A 14,411-nucleotide genomic window follows, 5' to 3' on the forward strand; every position below is an offset into this window, starting at 1 on the left:
TCATAAAGGTATCCTAATCTGATAGGGTTGGTGTCCTTATTAGAAGAGGAAGAGGTATTTGGGATCTCTTTCATTGCGAGCAAAGAAAAAAGGCTGTATGAGAACATAGGGAAAATGCTGAACATAAAGGTCTACAAGCCAGGAGAAATTCTCATCAAAAAGAACCTGCCAGCACCACATGGATCCACAGTTTACATCCTCTGAAGTTCAAAAACAAAGAATCTGTGGTCATGCCACCTGGTCTATGATATTTTGTTGTAAAAAAAATATACAATATACACAGTTAATATAATTTAGAATAGGACTAACCTGTAGACAAAACAGGTATCCTTCAATAGGTGACTAAGTAAACAGTGGTTTTCCACATCACATATAGAAGGCAGAAAAATGACCCCAAAATATATCCATCTACTATGAAGGACTCTGTGCTACATTAGTGCCTGGCAAAGATTGTGTAAACTACTTCTATTATTCACATAAAAGTGAACATAATATTTGTTTAGAAATAAGTATGACAGAAAATAAAGAACCCTGATTCATTCATTATTATAGATAATAGTCAATAGTACTTTTATATGAAAAAATAATGTACAAAATAAAACTAAATTTCAGAGATATTGCTGATTGGTAAGGTTTAAAAGTTAGTAGTATAATTATTTGACTCTATAGGCTCTCAGTGAAGACTGTCTTTCAGAATTATCTACATAGCTTCAAAATATTGGTATGTGTGCTCTTCCCTAGGGATAAGGACTTAATGAACAGCCAAGCTACTGGCATATAGGAAATTTTTAAAGGTGATTCTGATACATAGGATAAAAACCATGGAAACACAAGAAAGTAAGAATTTTGTTCTATTATAAAACTTTACTATAGAAAACAACTTAAAATTGCAATCATTAAAAAACTGATTTTAAAGTAATATAGGCATAAAATGGAGTAACATATCATGATTAAAAGAAATGATACTGCAGAAATATGACCACTGACACAGAAAGCACATGTGTATTATGTAATTTCATTAAACATATAGAAGTATGTGGCTGAAGAGATTGCTCAGAAATTAAGAGCACTGTCTACTATTGCAGAGGACCTGGATTTGGTTCTCAGCACCCACATGGCAGCTAACAACTATCCTGAACTCGAGTTCCAGGGGATACGATTGCCTTTTCTGACCTACATAGGCACTGCACTTACATCCATGCAGGCAATACACTCATACACCTAAAATTAAATAATAAATAAAATATTTAAATATATATGTATGAATGGATTTTGGCTATTCTGTGGGTATACTTTATGTTGTTCCTTTGACTTGTCTGTATTATTTGATATTTCTGAACGACTACATTATATATATGTTAAAATAAGCAACTACATTTTGATAATGGAAAAGATTAATAAGTATATTTGCTTCAAAATAGAGCAAATATGATATATGGCTACTACTACTTTCAGATAAATTTGAACTCACTCAAAAATTGTCGGAAAACAAAGTTTCTTAGAATGTTCTCCCCTCCACTAAGAATATTACTTTTTTATAAGCTGACCATTTGATATATCAATATAACAAATAAATCCTTTAAAATATTTTTATTTAAGTCAGATTTTATAGGTTAATCCAAAGGAAAATCAACTGAGGGGTTGAGATGACTCATCAGTAAAGAGCTTTCTGCACAAGATAAGAACTTGAGTTTGGATACCCAGAACCCACAAAAAAAATTCTGGCACAGCAGGTACACATCCAGCCCTGGGGAAGTGAGGACAAGAGGATCCCTAGAGCTCACTGGGCAGCCAGCCTTTCTAAATTGATGAGTTCTAGGTTCAGGAAAAGATCCTACCTCAAAAAATACGGTGGACAGAAAGACAAGACACTTGACATCCAATGTTGATCTCTATAGGTTTTGTGCATATGCATGTGCACACACTTACACACATGAACACATACATACATGCAAAAATCAGCTGAAATGACCAAAATAAACATTAAATAAAGACATATAGTACAAAAACATGCGCACATGTGTTTAATGCAGGAACGAATGTACACACACATTTTTTACCACTTAATCTCCACTGATGTACTTCTTTAGTAATTAGTATTTTATGTTTGCAACTGTTTCAAAGTAATTTTTCCAACACAAGTTGACTCATAACACATACTCAAAAAGAATATGTTTTACAAACAGCTACTCTCACCTCATCTAAGTCTTGGATATAAACTGGCTTCTCCTCAAAGCCAATAGGCATTGGTTCACTGTAGGGAATTCTCACTTCTTCGTAAAGCTTGGTATTCTCTCTTTGGATTCCTTCTGGTAAAATCATCTATAAGCATTAAAAATAAAATTCCAGTAATAAAAAATAAAACCAACTGCTCTGGTAAAGATTTTCAAATTAAAGATAAAGACCAAAAGGCTACTGGTTTTATAACAGAACTGGCAAAAATATTCAGTTACTTTAATGGAAAGCCCCCCCCCAAAAAAAACAAAAAAACTCCACAAAAATAAGATAAAACACATCCATAAAACATATAGGAACCAGGCATCTCATATAATATACAGACTATTGTACGTTGATGAAATTAAAATATCCATTAGTTACATGGCATTCCTTAGGACAAGTGGACCCTCATAACTAGGAAAATGTGTAATATATAGTGTAAAGTTTAGTCAGTCAGTGACACAACAGAGAAAGCTCAAAAATACAAAATGACACAACAATTTAAGAAAGTTAACATGTCCTAAATACCATGTATATTTCAGGAACTTAAGATACACTGCAAGCTCTTTTTTTACCCACTATTTTAACATATAATTTAGCATATAAATCAACTAGTACCATATTTAAAGATATAATAAAGAAAATGATGCTGCCACTTCCTCAGAATGAGCTTATTTCCAAAAATGGATACAGTATAATGACATACCTTGGTACCTGCAATGAATGCTGATGTTTCCCTGGCTTCAGCCTGGGAATCATAAACATGGGGATAACGGATTTTTTCAACCTCCATGTCTCTCTGTCTGCCCAGAATTGGAACACTTCTAGCATTCAGAAGTGCTTGTTCTCTGAAAATATAAAAACAATAGGCAGGATTTGACATTATTTATTAATTTTTTTGGCCTTTTTGAGACAGGGTCTCCCTGTAGCCCCAGTTGTCCAGGAACTCACTATGTAGACCAGGCTGGCCTCGAACTCACAGAGATCTGCCTGCCTCTGCCTCCCAAGTGCTGGGATTAAAGACGTGCACCACCAAATTACATTTTAAATGAAATTCTATCTTAAATCAAGGTTATTATAATTATCTCAGGGAGCCCCCACCATTATAAAATTCAAAAACTTAAAACTACAAAAGGGAGATATTAACAATCTAGAAGTCTGAGGGCAATTAAATAGGATTACGCCGGGCATGGTGGCACATGCCTTTAATTCCAGCACTTGGGAGGCAGAGGCAGGCGAATCTCTGTGAGTTCAAGGCCAGCCTGGTCTACACAGTGAGTTCCAGGACAGCTGGGGCTACAGGGAGACCCTGTCTCAAAAAGACCAAAAATAGATAGATAGATAGATAGATAGATAGATAGATAGATAGATAGATAGATAGATAAACGAATAAATAGGATTTCAGTACTTTTCCAGATGCTATTTTTAGATAATGTGAGTATGACTTAGTATTTTTTAATAATTTTGTTTTCTGACAAATACAAAGGTATTTAAGAAGATATAACTTTTACACGGTTTATTTAAATAAACAAGTGTAAAAATCACTTTCATCTTTTCTACTTCTAAACAACACGGAAAAAATATCATTAAATTAGGAAAAGAAAACATCTCAAAACAGATCTATATAATTTATATAAATTATACAAATATAGACCCTTTCCTGCTGTGGCTGCCTAAGATTGCCCCACTAGCTACAGTCTCCTGAGTAGGCTAGATCCTGCCCACTGGGTCACCATCCCGCTGTATTAGGACCAGCCCCATTTGTACAACTCCAGGGCTTACATCTACCCTGCTTAGCTAGTTAGAAAGGGCCCACCCCCTCCTCATTGGCCATCCTTGGGCCTAGTTCCCTTCCTGCTATATCTACCAGAGAACAGAGATCACTAGACTAGTTACAGTCTCTTGAGTCAGCCAGACCCCACCCACTGGGTCACTAGCCCCCTGATTGGGACCAGCCACATTCATGAAAATTTGAACCAAGCAAAAACCCAGAATGGAGGGGTGGGGAAGGTGGATTGGTATGAAGCCCCAACCTCAGCTGAGAAACTACTGGCAAATGATGACTACTGGGAGAGGGAGAGTTGGTTTTCTTTAAAGGAGTGATGCTAGATAGGTTGACCTGGCTCCAGCGGATGGAACAATACTAAAGGGACATTTGGGGACACAAATTTGGCTCAATAGGCCTTAATATATATGACAGAATACATGAAAACTGGTCGGGGGGTTGGGGGTACAGACTGGGGAAGGAGTCTAAATATATTCAAGATGTATGATAGGAAATTTTCAAAAAATAATCAATAAAAAAGAAAAAATTACAAATTTTAAAAAGTAGTCTTCAAGTATGATGAAAAGCCCTCTGCCTCCTTGGACTGTCTCAGGGTAATTATAATTATTTGGAGTATCAGGAAATGACTGACTGTTGGCTTTCAAAATGACTAAAGTTTTAATTCCAAAATAAATACTTTTAGTTATTGAGAAAAATTAAATTGTACAAAATAGGCTTTATGTAATTTAACTGAAATGTGTACATATAGTACCATAAATTAGCAAACCTTGTAAGTGAAATCTCTCACCTATGTGGATACAATCAAGATTATTCTAATTAAAGTCAGTTGCTTTTTTAATTTCAGAAAACAAGGATTCCACAGAACAAAAATCTATTCTTACAGTAAGATCTCCTAAAATTATTAAAAAATTACAGAATAATCTATGTAAATTTGTAACACCTACTTTTTTTTTAGCATCTGGTTTTTATTACCTATTTATCCGCAGCTCCTTAGGGTCAAAGGACATAAGTCCTTCTCCAGAAACATCCCCATCTTCTCCAGCCTTTTTCTCTCGTCTAGCAATTCTTTTTTCTTCACGGCGATATTGTTTCATTAACTGCTTTTCTTGTTCAGACTGAATAGTGACTTGACAACCATAATTGGGCTTAGCATTCTCTCCTAAAATTTTTTTACAATTGTCTGTGAAGCAAATTTTAAAAAGTAATGAATTATAAATCTCAGACATGATTTAACCTTTAGGGAAATCTTTTGCCCTGTGAAAACACACATTCCAATTCTCTTAAGAGTTCACTTTTTAACGCTACTTTATTCAATTACATATTTTAAGAGTAGCTGTTTTTGTTTTTGTTTATGTATATAAGTAAATTGCTGGCACCTGTGTTGTGCAATACGCACAGAGGTCAAAAGAGGGCATCGGTTTCCTGGAACTGGAGTTACAATGGTTGTTAGCTACCATGTGTGTGCTGGGATCCAGCCTGGGTCTTTTGCAAGAGCAGCCAGTGCTCTTAACTGCTGAACCATCTGTCTTTCCCTTAAGGATAGTTTTTTAAAAACATTATTATGTAAATAATATTATATAATGGCTTAAGGAAAGTCAGCAAAGTTTTCTTCTTACAGATTCATTACTTTGATGAGATCATAAAATTTTAAATATATCATTAATGTAAAAATTCAATTTTATAATTTTGAAATAATTTGTTAATATGATTTCAAATACATAATTATCAATATGAATTGCCATTTACTGTTAGTATATTAAATAAAAAAACTATAAACTAAATACAACTTTCCTCTAAGTAATAAGCCTCACTGTATTAAGTTGTATATATGTCACTGCTTTTTTATACAAAATAAAATTTATTAACATTAGTTCAGAATATTTACAGACAATGACCAAAACAAATAAAGCAACATCGCTGTCCATCTTTTCATGGAAATGCAGTGGAAATACCAATCAAAACCCATTATTTACAAAGTAGAAGTTAGGTCTACAGAATAGTCAATTCAACATTGGAGATAACCATTCTTCCAAAAAGACTGTCCTTTGTGTTTATTTAAATCTTTCCAAGTACTAGGATCTTTGCACTTGAGAGTCTTAATGGAGCCAAAGAGTATCACTAAAGGGAATCAAAGTCAGTAAGATTTATAGTATGGAGGACCTAGCACAGCTAGGTTACAGAGACAATGGATATTGAGACTTGGTCCATATTCTGAACAAAGCACAGGTACAAGCTATTTTATCAAATGTCAAGATCTAAAAAACAGACAGGGAAGGTATTAAGCATAGCATCAAGATGGAAAAATCTGATTTCAAATTCATTCTTAGCCAAATGTGGAAAATTCCCAGAATGCCTCCTTACATGACTTTGAGTAAGTCATTTAACCCTCAATCATATGAAATAAACCCCTATAGTTTGGCTTTATCAGCCTTAAAATGAAAGTATATTTCAATATTATAAAATAAGGTAGAATTCCATCTATATCAGGATGAAATTTTATAGTTTAACCAAACATTTTTCTAATTCTTATATACCTGACTTTCTAAGTAAGCCCTACATATAATTATTATAATAAATGAATTTATAATTACTTTTCACAAAGTTAGAAAAAGAATGAATATTTTGAAAGCTTCCACAAAGTACTCTGAATTTAAAAAGTGAAACTGCAAAATCACAGTTAGTAGCACAGATATGAAGTATAATGTTTCAAACGTGAATAATGGCATTTACTTACCAGAGATGCGTTAAACATTTTCAAGTGTGAAACTGAAAATGCTTTCAATGACATACTAAATGCTATGTACTAGCATAACTAACATTTTATGCAAAGGTGACAGTAACAAATTACTGTTAAACACACTTATTATCATCCAAATAAGGAAACTAAAATTACAGTAGTATGTCTACATCACTGAAAAATGTATAAGGTGTCAATTAGAATATACTAGAAATCTGTAACACTGAACATAATAAACAATAATTTCAATTTTTAAAAGAATTATTATAAATGCTGAAATATATCACTTTACATTTTTGGTTCTACTACTTCTAAAGACCAACAAACAGAAAGAAAATAAATTAACAGTAACTTTAACATAAAATTTTATGGAAGAATAAAGTAGAAGCTTATATTTTTATAGAACACAGTTATGTCAGAAAAGAATCTTGCATAATCTTCATATTAGTGTCACTTGACAGCATACACTGTCAAGCAGAACGTAATTTGTATTTTATAGTGCTCTATACCATTCTCCACATCAGCCCTAAAGATAGAATTTAATCCACAACTATCTTCAATGCAGAGGTCCCTGCCACGTCTCACTCACCTTCAATTTCCTGCATTCAAGACTAGAGATATATTAGGGGGATGGTTATTTGGATTAAAAAAAAAAAACCTCAAAATCAGCACAAAAGCTAGAAAATGCTTCGTTAAAAGAAGTCATAGCTATCTAAGACAGTGGTTTTTGGAAACAAAGTAAAGGATAGGTGTGATTAGTGACCTGCTTACTAAGCTATCCTAATAAAAAAGGTGTAATTTGGTAGTTCTGAGAGGGCGAGAACTGTGAAGTAGTTTTAAATGTAAAACTTACATCAAAACAGAACGAAGCAAACAGTGGTGAAAGAGCAAGAGCTAAAGAATCTTTTCTTCAAAGTACTTTATTAACACTCAAAAGAACTTTAATACATTTATTTGTGTATGTGCACACATGTGCATATATACATGTGCATGGAGGTCAGAGGACAACTTGTCAAAAATGATTCTCTCCCTCCGCATGTGGGTCCCAGGGATTAAATTCTGGTGAGCAGGATTGGTGGCAAGCACTTTTACTCCTGAGCCCAATCCCTCCAAAAATTTATGAAAAATTACCTATCATGCAATATGAAACAAAAAAAATCTACTAAAAATCTTAAAATATCAAATTGTTAATCACATTAATACAAAACTTAAAGTTTTTGTTTAAATCAATGAAATTTTCAAGAGCACAGTTATTATTTATAAATAGTAGCTATAATAAAAATTATCCCGTATAGAACAAAAGAGTAAATATCACTGGAGTAGAATACATTTCAGGACAGACTAACGTAGCAAATTTTTCTAATACTTCAATATCTGAGTGGTAGAGTGCTTGTGTAACATGTGAGGCCCTAGGTTCAATCCTAGCACTGGAAAAGAAATTAATATTTGATTCTGATTAAAAAGTGAGTTATAATAAAATAAAATATGCAAAATTAGTGTAACTGAAGCATGAGCATGAATAGGTATATTAGTTCATCTTTATGCTAAACCATTAGCACTTTAAAACCATTAGTGTCTTCTGCACTGCTATGCAGGTGAAGTCCTTGTGACACAGGGTAGTATAGAATTGCTCCACACATTTAAAGAACCCAAGGACCTTAGAAAGAACAAGTTGCTAAATTCCAAACTTCTAAGTTTCTAGTAGTCTCAGAGCAGTTCCAGGCTGTTGAAGGGACATTTATGAGAACTGAAGGAAATTCATAAGATATTCTTAATTTAAATTAAAGCTTTTTTCATCATACCCTTTTGATGCAGGGGATGAGCGCAACCCTAGAGCTAATTAGAGACAAAACTTAGACTCCATAGGCCTTTAAAAAAAAAATAGAAGGCATGAAGGGACATGTAACGAAGGTCAGGGTAGAGATGGGGGAGATGGTCTGAATATGATCAAAACACATGACATGAAATTCTCAAAGAATTACTTAAAATATTTTTAAATGACAGAACTTAAATAGAAGGATACATGTAGTCAACATAGATATTGAAGTACACAATTCTGCATGCTCATTTATGTTTTTATTTTTTGAGGGGTCTTTTTGAGACAGGGTCTCCCTGTAGCTCCAGGTGTCCTGGAACTCACTATCTAGACCTGGCTGGCCTTGAACTCACAGAGATCCTCCTGCCTCCGAAGTGCTGGGATTAAAGGCGTGCACCACCATGAGCGCCCGCCTGGTGCTCATATTTTTTAGAAAATCTCAAACAATTAGTAAAGCTGGCAAAGTAGATGCAGGTAAAAGTTATAAGAAATCTCTGTTTATCATTTAAAACCTGAGTCTAGGATCATTATGTCATAATACATCAGAGGTTTTTTTTTTTTTTCTTTTAGTTTCCTAGCCAACTCTCCCTAATTTTGGAGGGTTTTAAAATACATATTCAATTTGCTTTGTGTAGTAGTTGTAAAACAGTTAAGCAGGAGACTGTCACTGTTTTCACAGTTATGCCTAAGATTTCATAGGAAGTTATCATGATGTATACCATTTTCTGCCATCACTGAGCAACAATTTAAAATGCAGATACCTGCCCCCATCGTGTATGTGTGCCTGTGTGTGTGTGTGTGTGCACACATACTAATAAAATGGAACAACACAGCAAAATGTTAACGACTGCTGAACCTACAGAAAGTGCATGCCAAATATTCCTTGTATTATCCATCTATCTTCATCAGGTCTGAACATTTTCAAAATAAAAAGAGCTCACTTTTATACCAATATCAATCTATTCACTTTTTAAAATAATTGTCTATATTAACTTGTTTAGCACATCACAAAAAAATGCCATACCCAAATATTGCTATACCCTATTTGTCTCACTTATATTTGTCTCATAATCTGCCACATCTAAATTTTATATAGCAAAAAGGTATTAGTAAATTACACTATAGACCAAAGCACATAAAACATTATCTTAAACTGTTAACAAACGAATCTTTCTTTTTAAAGTTTCTTCTTTATTCTGAAGAATTTCATATAAGTATATAATTAAATAAGATTGCATCTACCTCCCTGCAGTGTCCCCCACCACCCATATTGCCCCCATAACACATCACCCTCCCAACTTCATTTTTTGATAACCCACTAAGTAAGTCTCATTAGTGAGGACCATTTGCACATGGGTATACCTTTAAAATTATAATTACTCCTGGATTCTTACCTTGAAGAACCTGAAACTTATGGTCATTTGAAGAATTAAGAAACCGATCTACAATTGTAATTCTGTTCTGCAGGAGCTTCTCAATAAGATCAAGTCCTTCAGGCCCCAGCAACTCAAAGAGCTTTAAGAGAGAAAACAAAATAATGCTAACTCCAAATGAAATTCTGCACATTAACAGCTTATGTTAAAGTCAAACTAATATAAAAGCAATATACAAAATTTAAGAAATAAAAGAACTTTATCTCACAATGTTAAGGAACACTCAGCTAGCTTTATAAGGACTATCTATAATTATGTAACTAAAAATTCATTATTCAGCTATTAAAAATAACCATTTAAATATATAACTGTATCACAGAATAATAAATTGTTATATTTAGTTTATTGGTATAATCAAATGAAATTCTGAAATTTAATTAACTTTTCAGCATTTTCCTAATTTTCCCCAAGGCTCTAGAGCATATTTATCTACTAGCTTAATATATAACAGCCATCATTTTAGAGTTAAAGAATTATTAAACTACTTCAATGAATCATGATGATATATCAATTTTATATGTATTTAAAATAGATAATAAATCTGAAATCTAAAACAGTATTACAAATGTGTTAGGCAATTGTAGAAAATCTCCTTTGCGTATGTAACTTTCCTATACACTAGTTGCCAAAGATTTCAGTCACAGAACAAGTGTGAGGATTTGGAGACTTAAAAATAGCTAATTATATAGTAAAATTTTCTAGAAAGCTTTCAGATTTCCTCAAAAATGACCTGAAATTATGGAAATATAGTTTCTCCTTTTTCAAAAATGTTACTCTAATTTTGCATGTAAGGAAGGTAAATTAACCAAGCTCTGTCATTAGAGAATCCAAATGCAAAAATCCTAAGATAAATTCATGTTGAGTATACATAAGATGTTAGATATAATAAATATTTTGATGTTTATTTTATTGACATATAAATGAAAGGAAAATAAAACAAGATGAATTATAAAGAATGATCTTGTGTAATCAACTCTAAATGTATCAGGAATATACATTTATTAAATGTTGAACATTATAAGCATTCATCCTATCTAAAAAACTCTTAATCTATTTGTATGAAAGTACAAATAATACTTGACCTTATAAAAATTAAACTTAGGAAATTTACATGAATTGCCCAAAGCTACACAGGTAATAAGAAAGATGAGTTATAAAGTGATATCTATCTGAATCTGAACTGGAATATTTTACAGAAAAGTGCTGTGATGTGCAATGAACAAGAAAACGCGTCCATAAAAGATGGCACTAGCTGTATATGCAGGTGCATGCCTAAAATCACAGTACTCCAGAGGCTGAGGTCAGAGGGTCACAATTTCCAGGTCCTCATGGTTGCACAGCAAGATCCCCTTCTCAAATAAAATATTAGGGTTGTTTGCTGTTAATGATAACGTATTGACATTTGATCTTCTTCAAAGACGAATACTGCAAAAATACCTTATGGGCTCTTCAGACACCTGGAAAATGTAACTAAACCCAAATAACAAGTTTCAAGTAAGCAACTACAGTACAGGCATATGTGAAAAATTAAAGATAGGCAAATAGTTTTGACAAAATAAATAGGATCCAAGTTTAAGCCTCCTTTCTAATAAGGTAACTAATAAGATGCATCCTTTAACATGTGGAATTTATTAAATACTCAAATATTTAGGAGATTTATAAATCAACAGCAATTATCATAAGCTGTCTTAAATAACACCTATTAATTTGCCCTTGAACAAACTATTGAGAGTTTCAGCTTCCTAATGCCCTTCTACAGAAACAAGTTTCTAAACTGTCATGTCTTCCATGAATGTAGGAAAATCATTCCACCAATGATTTTCTTTCCCAATCCACTTGTTTTCATCTGAGTACTTATTGAAAAACTATCAGAGCTTTTGAGATATCCCTGTCACAACTCTGTCTCTTCTCTCAGCCTTTCTTACTTCCAGTTTTCAATGTTCCTTTTATGGATCAGTCCAAGTGATTTATTCAGTTTTCCCACAACAAAAATATCTAACCTAATTTCATGTACAGGACCATGCAGCAGAACCAGAGGCTACACACTGCAGAACTGAGGAAACAGGCCCACACACGCTAGTATGAACAGCACCTGTATTCATCAGCATCACATCACTTAACAAACTAACAAGGGTTGTTAACTTTGTTTTTCTCATAATTTCTATAAATTCCTGTGGAACATCAGGTAGTCCTATGGCTTTAGCAACTGGTGAGAACACACATCAGGAAGGACCGTGTAGGAAAGCAAGACCACTGCCATCATGAGCTAGGAAAGGGGGAAGGGAGGGATAAACAATGAAGGAGAAAGAGAGAGAAAGAGAGAGAGACTTCCCACAATTTCCTTCAAGGGCACACTGAAGATACATACAGATCTCCTACTAGTTTTCATATCCTAAGAGTCCATACCACCTTCCAGCAGCACCCTGGTGACCCAACCTTTAATATTTGAACCTCTGGGAGATGTCACCCATATTCAAACCATAGGACTCTGCTCCTGACCAGTAATAGCATGTATGGGCTAAAACACTCAGCAACCTTTCCCAGAAAGAATTGTTTATAAAGTGCTTGCAATAGCACCTATCATGTAAATGATAAGCATTTGTTAGCAATTATATACTAACAAATTAGATACACTTGATGAAATGACAAATTCCTAGGCGATACAGTGTACAAAAACTAACCCAACAACATAAGAGCATTGGTAGAGACCTAGAGCAAGGGAAATGATGACAAGTTTTCTAAACTATGGACACAAAAAGTCTAGTCCAGAATTTATTGGTAGCCAGTCAGCTTACAGAGAAATTAAATCCTACTGTTAAATTTTACTAAATATTTACAAAGGTTAATACCAATTACTGACAAAATGCTAAAAAACTAGAAAATAAAGGAACATTTCTAAACTCACTGTATAAATTCAACGCTAGTAACACCAAAGCAAAAAATGTAAACAAAAAAAGCTACAAATCAATATGAGTTAGGAATATGGGCAGAAAAACCATTAATGAAGTACTAGCAGACTAAACCCAGCAACATATTTAAATGGATTCAATCAGATTATATAGCTAATTAGCTATGTAATATATAGATAGATAGATAGATGATAGATAGATAGATAGATGATCGATAGATAGACAGACAGATGATACAGACCACCATGACAAAAAGAAATTAATGCCAGTAACACAAGGCTGACTCAAAAACTACAAAGTGATATATGATACCTTATCAATGGGAATAAAAACAAATTATACAATTAACAGATTAAAAGAAAAGACAATTTTATCTCTCATGATAAAAACATTCAACAAGCTACTTGAAGGATTCCTCATTCAAGACACCTATAAAAACACACAACTAATGATGGAAAAAGACTGAATGCCACTAAGATCATAAGTAAGACAAGAAAGTCTCAACTCACCACTTCTATTCAACACTGTAGCCCGGACATTTAGGCAAGAAAAAGATATATAAGGCATCTAGATAGAAAGAGAAGAAACAAAACTATTTTATTCACAGATGATATAATCTTCAATAAAGAAAATACTACTAGAACTAATATGTTCATCAAGGCTGCAAAATATAAGATCAATATCCAAAAGTCAATTATATCTCTGCAATGACCAATCTGAAAGTGAAATTAAGAAAGCAATATAACACCATCAAAAAATTACTTAGGAATAAATATAACAAAGGAAGGATAATATTTATCCACCAAAAACTATAAAACATTACCAAAAAAAAAATTTTAAAGACCTAAATAAACTGAGAAAGAGTCCACATCCATAAACTGGAATCCAAAATATAAAGATTATACACAACTCACATTAGTTTACAGATTCAGTACAATTCCTCTTAGAATTTCTGGTGATTTCAGAAAGTAGCAAGCTAACTCTAAAATTTATATGAAATTGGAAGAAAGTCAGAATACTCAAAACAATTTTGGAGGTGAAAGAGGAGACAATTTAGGACTCATACTTTCCAAAGACTTTCTAGACTCACAATAAAATTTGGACTCCAGGAAAATAAGACAAACTGATGCTTCAAAGAATGTGGAAATGACTTTTCCTTAAACCAAATTTGATTTTTTGCAACCAATTAACATTAGCTCAGATTGTTTAGAATATAAAGCATCTTACTATGACTTGGGCTCCACTTACAACCTAAACATACACGTTTAATCCCTCATGACCCTTCCTTACCCTTCACCAAGGATAACCTAGGTGTATATATTGAGAATATCAAGCACTGAAAGAGCAAATACTTAATGAAAGCAATGGATTATCCCATTTGTGTTGCAAACAACAGGACAGACTAGATGAATAACATGTTTTTGGTTGTGGGTGACAATCTACGTCAGTAATGGTCAGAAAGGGCAAATTCCATGATAAGGCAAATTCTGCTTTTCCTTTCCCATTATATACA

The 14,411-nt window shown here is 33.3% G+C and overlaps 1 protein-coding gene across 7 annotated transcripts in view; it reads right to left on the reverse strand.

Moving 5' to 3' along the window:
* Ascc3 (activating signal cointegrator 1 complex subunit 3) overlaps nucleotides 1–14,411 on the reverse strand; it is a 379,245-nt gene that overhangs the window by 286,425 nt on the left and 78,409 nt on the right. For 5 of the 7 annotated variants that reach the window (XM_029558579.1, XM_029558580.1, XM_008822937.3 and 2 more), the window contains 4 exons: nucleotides 9,951–10,071; nucleotides 4,976–5,183; nucleotides 2,924–3,065; nucleotides 2,197–2,322 (listed from right to left, as the gene is read on the reverse strand). In XM_029558579.1, the coding sequence (XP_029414439.1) occupies nucleotides 2,197–2,322; nucleotides 2,924–3,065; nucleotides 4,976–5,183; nucleotides 9,951–10,071 (597 nt within the window). Of the gene's footprint in view, nucleotides 1–2,196; nucleotides 2,323–2,923; nucleotides 3,066–4,975; nucleotides 5,184–9,950; nucleotides 10,072–13,407; nucleotides 13,427–14,411 lie in introns of those variants that run through there. The other 2 variants (XM_008822941.2, XM_029558582.1) reach the window with 2 other exon arrangements.

The sequence above is a fragment of the Nannospalax galili genome, unplaced genomic scaffold (genome assembly GCF_000622305.1).
Source record: "Nannospalax galili isolate Female #2095 unplaced genomic scaffold, S.galili_v1.0 scaffold448, whole genome shotgun sequence".
NCBI lineage: Eukaryota > Metazoa > Chordata > Mammalia > Rodentia > Spalacidae > Nannospalax > Nannospalax galili.